This window comes from Dipteris shenzhenensis, chromosome 21, assembly GCF_047967505.1.
Source record: "Dipteris shenzhenensis isolate YYH24624 ecotype China chromosome 21, Dip_SZ_1.0, whole genome shotgun sequence".
Lineage (NCBI taxonomy): Eukaryota > Viridiplantae > Streptophyta > Polypodiopsida > Gleicheniales > Dipteridaceae > Dipteris > Dipteris shenzhenensis.
Genome location: NC_141616.1, coordinates 11,808,020 through 11,819,901, shown reverse-complemented (window position 1 = coordinate 11,819,901; position 11,882 = coordinate 11,808,020). Strand labels below are relative to the sequence as shown.

The 11,882-nt window shown below is 39.5% G+C and overlaps 1 protein-coding gene and 1 non-coding gene across 2 annotated transcripts; both read right to left on the bottom strand.

Annotated features, from left to right (window-relative positions):
• Positions 1-879: 879 nt before the first annotated feature.
• TRNAL-UAA (transfer RNA leucine (anticodon UAA)) lies at positions 880-962 on the bottom strand. The gene has a single exon. It is a non-coding gene; the product is annotated as a tRNA-Leu (tRNA).
• A 7,889-nt stretch (positions 963-8,851) lies between these two features.
• Positions 8,852-10,551, bottom strand: LOC147888490 (large ribosomal subunit protein uL10-like). The gene is made up of 5 exons (XM_087392442.1): positions 10,091-10,551; positions 9,910-9,978; positions 9,701-9,799; positions 9,218-9,610; positions 8,852-9,126 (listed from the first exon to the last, which is right to left on the bottom strand). Exons 1-5 carry the CDS (start codon positions 10,346-10,348, stop codon positions 8,986-8,988), a joined length of 960 nt encoding a protein of 319 aa, XP_087248568.1. The 5' UTR covers positions 10,349-10,551; the 3' UTR covers positions 8,852-8,985.
• Positions 10,552-11,882: the final 1,331 nt, after the last annotated feature.

The following is an 11,882-nucleotide window of genomic DNA, read 5'->3' as shown; positions in this document are numbered from 1 at the left end:
ACATCTCAACACAACCCAGCGAAAAAGCTAGTACTTACACTTATACTTCTCCTATGCATGACTTTTCGGGAAAAAAAAGGGGCAAAAAATGGTCAAATATATGTTGAATATATAGCTCTTGTATCGTCGACAAACCATATACGTAATGGCTCAACAATACATTGAAAGCCAAAAAACTGTCTTTCTATCCATAAAAAAGCTAGGGCAAAAAATGGTCATATATACGTTGAATATATAGCAAACCATATATGTAATGGGCTAACAATACATTGAAAGCCAAAGAGCTATGTCTTTCTATGCATGACTTGTCGGAAAAAAAGCTAGGTGAAAAAATGGTCAAATATACGTTGAATATATAGCTCTTGTATCGTCGACAAACCATATATGTAATGGCTCAACAATACATTGAAAGCCAAAAAACTGTCTTTCTATCCATAAAAAAGCTAGGGCAAAAAATGGTCATATATACATTGAATATATAGCAAACCATATATGTAATGGGCCAACAATACGTTGAAAGCCAAAGAGCTATGTCTTTCTATGCATGACTTGTCGGAAAAAAAGCTAGGTGAAAAAATGGTCAAATATACGTTGAATATATAGCTCTTGTATCGTCGACAAACCATATACGTAATGGCTCATCAATACATTGAAAGCCAAAAAACTGTCTTTCTATCCATAAAAAAGCTAGGGCAAAAAATGGTCATATATACGTTGAATATATAGCAAACCATATACGTAATGGGCCAACAATACGTTGAAAGCCAAAGAGCTATGTCTTTCTACATACATGGGTGTCAAATATATTCAACGGCATAACTTTCCGAGAAAAAGCTATAGCTCTTATTCCTTCAAGGAAATCAGACAACCCATTGGATATGCTGGCTGTGGGGTTCGAACCCACGCGCGCTCGAGCGCAGGCGATCTTAAGTCGCCCCCCTTAACCACTCGGGCAAACCGGCTCCGTTACCTCGCGACCTGAAGAGTTTAGATATAAATAAGAAATTTTGTATAGATGATCCGCCGCCGAGCTCTCGCTTTGGACGATATCTTTCCGGACTTCGTGATTATGAGCGACGCTAAATCAGCAATGTAGTATAGGACAGACGCGCAAAAGTAATCCAAAAGGATTGATGAACGATTTGGCGGAACAGGAATTCACTATCAATAAGGCGAGATTCACATGCATGCTACGAGCAAGACCGTAGTTATGAAAGGTGCATAGGAACCAGTAACGGACAATTCTAACTTCATGAGAAACCGGCTTAATTTTTATTAGGAAAAAAAGATTAGAATGGGTCTTAAAAGACCTATGCTATCACAAAATCCTATGAAAGATTCTCGAACACTTCTAACTCCATGAGAAACCGGCTTAATTTTTATTAGGAAAAAAAGGATTAGAATGGGCCTTAAAAGACCTATGGTATCACAAAATCCTATGAAAGACTCTCGAACACTTGACAAATGAAGACCCTTTAGGGCTTGGTGGAAAACCACCCTTAGATGAGAGTCTCAACATTTTCCTCTATAGAGTAAGCAAAAACGAAGGGACCCTAAGCAAGCTTGGTTATATGAATGCTCAACACACTAGTGGCCTGAGGGAATGATGTTGCGTCACGAACTTGAGCCCTTAGCATTTGCCAAAATATAAGCAAAATCACATGACATTTGCAATGTTAAAATGAGCCTTTAAGAATAATACAAGGCATAGACCTAGACTGACAAATAGCTTCTTGGAAAAAAAACCAAAGTTGTGGCATCCCCGAGATAGATGAACCACAATCTTTATATGCTTATAGTAAAGAGCGCATCTATTGACAAGGACCCAATACAATGCCCAATAATTTGTAAGAGCTAAAATAAAAGTTTCCAAAGGAAAAACTTCAGCCTATTACCAATAGGAGCATCCCAAAAATGAGCCACCCTCCTCTACTAGGTGACAACAGAACTATGTTTGTTCCAACGTACAGCAGTCCTCAGGTATATCTTGTCAAGCTCCAATAAATAGAAGAAGAAGAGTACTTGTTTAGAATGAGAACCGTTATGGACACACCAACAGAGCTTTGGACAAATTCTCTCTCTCTCTCTCTCTCTCTCTCTCTCTCTCTCTCCATATACATATGTGTGTGCATGCGCGCGCACACACACACAGATGCATGTGCACGCACATGCAAGCACACACACCCACACACGCACATGCACATGCACACACACACACACACAGAGATACACTCATTCTTCTATGTTCTAACTGCAAAAACTTCCACTCTAAGCATTAATCATCTAGCATAATCTCTAAGGTAGTAATTCTTTTCTTCATAACTATAATTTATAACCCCTCTTATGGTTTTGACAATTTGATTTCCAAACCTTTCATCTCCTTCACCCTTTGAAATTACCACTGAACAAAAAACCTCATCCCTCTTCTTATATATGGACATCTTCCCCTCCTTAACATCATCCATTCCTAAGCTTGCTTCCTCACTGGCTGCCATTTCCACTCCTTAATGCTTCTCACCTTTATAAAATATGGATTCTCAGGTAGTAATATTAACACCTTCCTTCGCATTGGGCTCCTTGCGTTGATTTCTCTAGATTCTTTGTTACTTCTACAAATGATTCCTTCTTCTTGGAATGATTTTTCTAGATTCTATGTTGTTTCTACAAATGATTCCTCCTTCTCCTAGGTATGATTCCTTCTTCTTCTTGGAATTTGTCTTCTTCCTATGTTGATGTCTCCCCCTAACAATTGATGTCTTCTGTTACGTTGAAGTGTGAGTATGCTGAGGTCTTTTCCTTATATTGAGTTCTCCCCTATGCTGAGGTTTTTTTCCTTACGTTGAGATCCTTCCTATGTTGTTGTTCCTTTTTGCTTGTACTTCTTCCTTCCTCCTTCTCTTCCTTCCTTCTTCTTTGCTATTCCTTCTACTGCTTCCTCCTCGTCCTTCCTACTTCCTCTTACTCCCTTCCTTCCCATGCCTTCTTATCACTACCTCCTCTATCCTCCTTTTTCCTTCTCTCCCTCCTTCTTTCCTTGCATTAAGTTATTGGCTTATGTTAAATTCTTTACGCCATTACATTTGAAATTCGTAAATTCATACCAACTACTATGCAAGCTGATGGTCTCTTAGCATTTAAATTTGTATTGTTTCTCATTTGCACCTAAGATTTTGTAAGCATACAATTTTGAGGTATTTTGTATTGTGAAAAAGTGAACAAGGAGGGGTTTGGAGGGGGGGGTCGTAATTATGAAAACTATCTTCTGAACCAAGATAGCATGTTCTCATCCATGTTTTCTATTATTGGATGGTGGAAGGTATTGAGACATCCCCCTTCTATAAAAAGCTATTCAAGTTGTCTTGCTTTCGAAGTTGACAAGCTCCTCTATGTTTGACAAAGTCTTTACTTATTTACTTTATCACATTGTTGACATTTTGTATACAAAATCTTTTTCGTCGCAAGAGCTCTATTTTTAACCAAAACTTTCCTCTTTACTTCTAAGAGAGCAACTCTACAAAGGGGTCTTTAAAGTTTTATACATTCGTACACAAATGTTTCAAAGTTTATTGGACACCCTAGCTTTTTTGAGGTGTGATTAATCGAACCAAAGGGAGGCTGCGATTTGGCCCCTTACCACAAGTACCAACCAAAAGAAAAGCAAGATCCATGGCACCACCTTTGTAAAACCCCAAATTCGTCACAACTCTACAAGCACCACCTATGTAAAATCCAAAAGTCAGAGCAGCCAAGTTCAGCGAGAAACCCAAAGAAGACGCGAACTGCCGCGTATGTTAGTTTGAGACTAGATGGCAAGCTAGCGGCTTTGATGATTTGTATAGAGATCATGTGAAGAAGCAAGTAAGGCAATGAGTTGCTCATTGTGTTGGTTATAATGCCTAGCATTTTGTGGAGATTTTGCAAAGAAAAACACCTAAGGAAGTATTAAAAATTTTACAATAACATTTATTCGTGGTGGAGGACTATACCCAAAAATCTAGATCATAGGCTTATTGTTAAATAGGACCAACTCAAGAATTGTTGAGAGACTATTTCCACAAAGGGTTAAACAAAAATTTTAAAATGTGGTAATTGGCCAAGATATATTGGCTAGTGCAAATGATTTCAACGACATGATGGAAGCAATAATCAGAGCAAAAAGATGCTTAGGAATCATAACCAAAAAAGACTAGAAACATAAGAAAGCACATGGCTCTAACATGAAGTCAAATTTAGATGAAGACAATGAGTAGGTTTCGATATTAAAGATACAGATGAGCCATTTGATTCTAACTCTAAAGATGAGGAAGAAGCTTTAATTGATGAGAAAGAACGTAAAACAAAGAAGAAAAAGAAAAGGTACAAGCCAACAAAAATCCAAAGGAGATAAAGGGAAAAGGATTCTATTGAAAAACCAATAATCACCAAACCATGCTAAAGACTTTAGGAATTTTTGGCAACTATTACACCAAAGGGATAAATATTCTGTCATATTTGTAATAAACATGGAGGACGCACAGTGGTGAATTGTTGGTGTAACCCCGGCTATAGAGGATGGTTGCCTCCTCATTTGGTAAATGCAAACGCATAAGATCCACCACTAGGTGTAAATCATGTGGTGTTTAGGAACGATAATGTAATGGCCCACTAAGAAGGTTTCAAAATCAAAACAATTGGAGGGGTAAGTAAAGAAATTTGTAATGCGATTAATGTGACGTAAGAGGACATACGCAAGGACTTGATTGTGAATTATGGTTCAAACACAAGGAAAAGGGGTATACCCATCATTAGATACAACAATAGGGCTTCTCCAATCAAACAACTACAACAAACCCCTTCTCCAATTAATGCAATGATGATTCAAGAAATTGACAAAAAATAGCAAATTTGACACCTCCAAATCAAGTCCGAAGTACTATTGTAACATTGGAGCATTCGGTAAGTAGTTTGAATGGTCATACCACTCCATAAAAGCTCTTCCACTATCACTTACATTGAATGCGATTGTTTTGCATGTATACAAATAGAAGATTTAATAGCCATAGAGGATATTGCTTAGCTCATGGTAAATATAATATCTAATGGAAAAGCTAAAACTCTTAAGGAGAATGTCAAGACCCATTAATGCAAGCAAGCATTTCTACTTTTCTCTAATCATGTTGTCTTCTTTCAGTGTTTCTGAAGTATTCCATTGAAGGATTATGATGTATATACTAAGGCTTGTCATGCTTAATCTGAAGTTTAAAGCTGGAAAGGTTGATCAGTTAATATTGTTTGATGTCCTTTTAAAGGGTTTTTTCCCTTGGACAAATACCGTGCACATAACAAGGGACTAGAATGCTAAACATTGTAAATTGGCAAGACTGGAGTGGTGGGCCGCATGCTTGCATTTGTTGTATTTGACTAATCATGCATCTCTATCTAAACCCATCCCCAGTCGTTGGGTACATCCTCATTTCCATACCCAAAAAAGCAAATAACCCAACAGTGTTGCAACAATTTCATCCCTTGGAACTACCACTCATAATGTATCTCATTGCCATCCTCTCTTCCTCCTCCCAAAATTGCTTGTGTATCCTATTATTCATGGCGTAGGTTTTGAGTAAATGGATAGCTATAAAAATTGATTTGCACATTAATCAACTAGTTGCGGTTCTTCCCATGACAAACTAGTTGCTACCGATTCCAATAGTTGTTCCTCCCACGACACATGACAAACTCCATGATCAAAGCTTGATTGCTAAGTCACCAATTTGACTATTCCCTTATCTTCTTCTTGACAAGAGTGCTAGTCATTTGGATTTATGGCAACAACATTTTATTACATGTCTATTATTTGCAATTGTCTTGTAAGCTTTCTTTGTCACAAATTGGTTGTTCAAATCTTATAGATCTCACAATCTTGGCTTGCTTCATGCATTTCTTTGTATTGAATCGCTTCTATAATGGACTTCAACCATGACTCTTTGGATACAAAGATCGCTTGTGAGATAGCCAATTATAGCCTTACCCTTGTTAAACAATAACAAGAAACTTTTTGTGTGATAAATAAAGCTTCGAATCTTGGTGTGGTACACTATTCTAGACTAGATTGGACCACTTAGGAAGCCAAAACTTAGTAAAGAGAAGCTTCGGAGAGATTTGAGAATGCTACAATTTGCAATTGTCTTGTAAGCTTTCTTTGTCACAAATTGCTTGGTTGTTCAGATCTTCTAGATCTCACAATCTTGGCCTGCTTCATGCATTCCTTTTTACTAAATCACTTCTATAATGAACTTCAACCACGACTCTTTGGATACAAAGATCACTTGTGAGATAGCCAATTATAGCCTTACCCTTGTTAAACAATAACAAGAAACTTTTTGTGTGATAAATTGATTTCCAAATACAACCTAGAAAAGTGGTTGCACATAATAAAACATCGTAACTGGTACGTTCGACACACACGTTCTTGGTGCCCTCTCTTCATGCACCCATGTTTACTCATAAGATCAAATGCACTATGTTCAGCTCACACATTTGTTGATAGCCTTTCCTTTAGCAATGTTTCCATATTCATACAGTTTGCACCCATAATTATTTTTCACAAAACATAATACATCATAAGATCAAAATGCACTATGTTCAACTCTAACATTTGTTGACAGCCTTGCTTTCCTTTAGCAATGTTCCCATACTCTTACAGTTTGCACCCATAATTATTTTTCATAAAACATAACACATCGTATTTCCACAAGTAAACAAGTGAAAGAAATGAATGATTTTGGTACTTCGTAAGGCCTTCCCAAAAGGTTGGTGGACGAAAATTCGAAGATGCATCACAAGAGAAGCAGCAGTGCAAGTAGGGACAAGCAATTAAGTTGAGCATCAAGCAAAATGCAATTTCCTTTAAGTTGAGCATCAACAAAAAGATGCAATTCCCTTCGTGGATAAAAGTATCACTAAGCCCTCCCCTAGAGGGGCATGCGGCACTCCAAAACAGTTTAATTGATACTCGTGCAAGTCCAAAGGAAAAATCAGCAAAGACTCAAGAATCAAATCTTTACACTGAAACTACAAGTATTAGGCAATGCGCAGAAAATCCTTTCAACAATAGAACTTCAAGTTTTAGGCAATCCTTTCGACACTAGAACTTCAAGTTTTAGGCGATGCTGCAACTATTAAAAGACATACCAAATTCAAGGATTTTGCAAGAACTTTGATATTACAACCTTTAAAGGCACTATCAAAAGCATCGATGGTTGCACATGTCTGGGTTGAATCACTTTGAGTTGGAATTCTTTCCACAAAATCTAAAAGTTAGAAAACATTAACTTCAATTTAAAGGGGAACGGGAAGAAGCTAAGGGATTTATCGAGGGTAGGCACACCGTAGACTTCTAAGACTAATGTCAAATATCACTTTGTAGTCAATAAAGCCTTCAAACGTGATATTAGTTCAACTGTAAAACCTTTTCTGTTGTTGAGGTAGAAATGGAAGACACCTAGAGACAACGGATTCTCGCTCACATTGCAGAGTAAATGTGTCGAGCACATTTACCCACTTGTAGTAACTGGAAATTTAGGTGCTATGCTGCTGCCTTGCTAAGGGGACTACAATTGACTCTGTTTTTATGGAGTTTAGGCTTTTTTTAGAGCTGAAAATTGTAACATGTAAAATAGTGCTCTGATTTATGTGCAATGTTCACTCTGGAGGGTTAATTAATCCTCATTTTAGTTTGGTGGGAAGGTTTCTATTTTCATTAAGTACAGGGTTAATGCAGAAGAGAGGAGAAAACTTGGGTAAAGGTGGAAGAGCGAATGGGTGGAAGGGAGGGGTGAAAAATATAGGGGGTAGAGACATTAATTAGAAAAGATGTGAAGTTGGGGACTGGAGCCCTTTGAAATGCATTGAAATAAAGGCCTAAGTCAGTCAGGTGACTACCACTAATCCACAGAGCTGAACTTAAGCATAACTGAAGACAGTAATACCGTTGCAACTCTCTCCTAAAATCAGCTCTCAACGCACAGGGCCTCACAACATTGCTCTGACCGTGGCCCCAAATGAAAAAAGTTACGCTGAGCCTCATCTAAGTACCTGGTAAACCATTATTCACATAACCCTTCATGTGAATCTCAATACACAAGGTTTCTTGATTAGGACATCAAGAACAATCTGCAGATGCAAGGAGTAGAGATACTGCAATTCAGTAATTGATGGGCCTTGCCAGCTTACTAAAATTCACTACGCTGCAGTAGCATGCAACAAGCAGACAAGGGGGTAATAAAATAAGATTGCAAGGAAACTTAGTAATGGCCCATACTCACAAGCACTCTACATACATCCAAGCCAGTAAGCTAATGGACTAATGTTCTGTACATCTTAACAGCTTTTATATCAATGCAAATCAAGGTCCATTCAACGGTGGATACATAAGACGAGACTCCAGAGCAACACATCCTTCCTGTCACAAATAGGGGCACAGTATCTGACACAGCAAAGGAAGAAGCATGGACAACACAAGCAACCAGGAAACAATGACCATGTAGGAGCTTCCTCATGCAGCATACCTTAGATGAGTACAATCCCTTCAAAATGCAATCAAAATTTTGACTCCAGGCTGTTGTTAGCTTTAGCATTGACTCTAAGAGCCTGGAAACCATTTATCATTAATAACTTAACTTCCGCACACAACTCTACGATTTCCAAATTCACCCTAGGACGACATCATTACACTTAGCTTTAGGCTGCATTTTTACAAATACCTCTAAGAACTAAATCCGAAAGGTAAAATGGAAACGTTCTTTCAACTAATAACTGGCTGGAAACTTCAGCCACAAATCACAAAGGTCAAAAACAGCTTTGCAAGAGCACAGAAGCGAACTCATCCCACCCACTAATACGTCTAGTTGGAGACATTTTAGCAACAATTTGAAAATATTGCTACCAAACATCTAAGATCCACAAAATTACTCTCAAAGTCTAGGAAAATACAACCCTCTTTGGAGACTAATCAAAAAGACTAAAACCCATATCATCATCCGACTCTTCTTCAGGCTCTGGCTTCTTATCTTCCTCAGCTGCTGGAACAGGCTCAGCTGACTCTGAAATTGCAACAGGGGCTGCAGCAACAGCAAACTTGCTTGGATCCTGTGGAGCAACGGCAGGGTTAGTGCCTGTCAAAACACTCTGCAGCAACAGAAGTAAAATTCGTAACGATGAACCCTTACGCTAAACTCACCTTCAAAAACTCCTTGACCTGGTCTGCTAGGGGGAAAGAATACTCAGTTTCAAGCGCAACAGCCACCACGTTTTTGTAGGCATTAACAAAAGCATGGGGGGCAGCAGCCAGAGTTGGGTAGCTTATTCCCAACGACAGTGCAGCAACCATTGAAACGCCAGCCGCAAACCTTTCCATGAGATCATCCTCAGTCAGGTCAAGGACAGCAGGATCAAACACAGAACCGTCTTCGTACACAGTTTGAACGACCAATCCATATGAGAAAGGACGGATCCCAAGCTTAGCCAGTAAGGCTGCCTCGGAAGATCCCACCTTCTCCCCCTTATGGATCAGTTCAACAGGTGCAATAATTTCCACAGTACCCTTGTTAATTTTGGTTGGTATATTGAGAACCTGCGATAGACAAAAAAACAATTGGGTTGATCAAATACATGTTATGGTCAAAAACTCTCCCCGAGATAGTCGAACAGACTTCGTACGTACCTGGAAGAAGGACGTCTGAGACGGATCAAGTCCAGTGTTACCCGGAGGTACTACCACATCTATAGGCGCAACAAGACCCACTCGAGCGGGGGCTCCAACCTGGTCATAGGCAGAAAATGTTTGAGCACGCTCCCCAAGGGACGACCTTCGTAATTGAGCACACGAAACCAGGACACAAAAGAGTACTACCACGGCATGAAATCCGTTACCTTGTATTTCGCAACTTCCTCACGGACCTCCTTGAGATCACCTTTGGTAAATATCAATCCAACATTCCCCTGAGTGCAGAAGAAACATTACTACAAAACGAACCGTAAATTCCACACAAATCAACAACTGCTGGAGAACCCTAAACAGCCACGGCAAAGCCGTCAGCAGCAGGATTCTTACCACAAGCAAAGGGATGAGGTTCAACCACTGGTCGTCACCGGATTTCTCACAGTAAATGCGGATGGTACGCTTCATCATAGTATTCTTGCCCATGAGAACGACGGAGTCAGGGCGCAAGCCCTTACGGATACCTTGCATCTGCGTGGAACCAACATTGTCAGCGGCACAGACGAGGACACGGCTATACTGTTCGAGGAGCTCACACATCTTCTTGTCGTAATGGACCTTCTTCTCAGCCTTGGTGCCCTTGAAACCCATGGCGGCGAAGCAGAGGAAGCAAATGGGAAGCTAAAAAATTTTGTGAAGGAGAAGGAGGAGGAAAGCTGTGAGAGCAAAATTAGGGGCCAAGCCAGAGGACCTCTGGACAAGGCGGACAGTCAGCTCCTGTCACTTTAACCCTAAAAACTCAGACAATTCAAGTCTCTCAAAAACCTCTCTCAAATGACAAAGAGAACCTCTCTCAACTGCACCCTTCCTTTTTAAACCCTAATCCTTAACACTTGCTGCCTCACCCTTGGTTTACCTCTTGTTGAGAGCAAAATTAGGGGCCAAGCCAAAGCACCTCGGGACAAGGCGGACAGTCAGCTCCTGTCACTTAAACCCAGAGAAGACAAGTCTCTCAAAACAGACTCAAAGAGAAGCTCCCTCAAACGAACCCTTGCTATTTAAACCCTAATCCTTAACCCTTGCTACCTCACCCTTGGTTTACCTCCTATTGAGAGCAAAATAGGGACCCCGCAATTTTCTTCACCTTCATGTGGTAGTCATTGATGCTCATATTTTCTCTCTGCACATTGTGCAGCTCTCTCTCAAAAGGCTAAAGAGAAGCTCTTACAAAGGAACCCTTACTCTTTAAACCCTAACGCTTAACTGTTGGTTTACTTCCTATGGCCACACCACAAGGCCTCTCAAAGTTGTGGGCAAGCCGAACAAGGTGAATAGAGAGCTCCTATCACTTTAACCCTAACTAGATTTGCGGCAGGCAGCCTTTCCATCGTGGAGCACATAACTACTAACTCAAAATTGAAGCTGAATCCTACTATTTTATCAAAATTTTCTGGAAAAAAGCGAATGAGTAAAATAGTGGACATGAGATGCGACACAAGGTCCATTAGGACTCGATTTTCCCTGCAAATGTCAGGGGTGGTGATTTATTATTTATTTTGTGATGTCCATATTTTGGAAGATGAAGTTCAACAAATACATGAATAAGGCAATACAATAGCTGATCCTCATTACAATTTTTAGAATATTGTCACATGGACTACAACCATATGAATAAAGGTATAGGCATCCTTCAATCTTGCATTGATCTAGGATTTCCTTGCTCCCTCGCATCGGTAACATGCATTAAACGAGAGGAATGTTGTAAGAATTGAGATTGAAAACATGAAATTTTGAATGGACAAGTGACTGAAAATATTTAGATTATAATATATAATTATTATAACCACACAATGTGTGAGTGAGGAGGCGGCGCACTTCCTTCCCCAAAGAGTTATCATTCGACGGAACGGGCCCTTCCCTAGGTGCCAAGATAACACTGAGAATATGAGTGCCGAGGATAAGTCTTGCGAATGGATAAGAAACTGGCATATTACCTAAATGTCAATCGTCATAATAATAGTCAAACACCAAGAGATAATATCCAAAAACTTGCTAATGTGAGCCTAAGAGGATCTACGTGTGTCCTTAAGTGGGATGATTCCAACACTCTCAAATCGTTCAGTATACTCTGGACATCACAAAAAGACAACTATCATTAGAGAAAGTCCGAAGTAGATCACGTAAC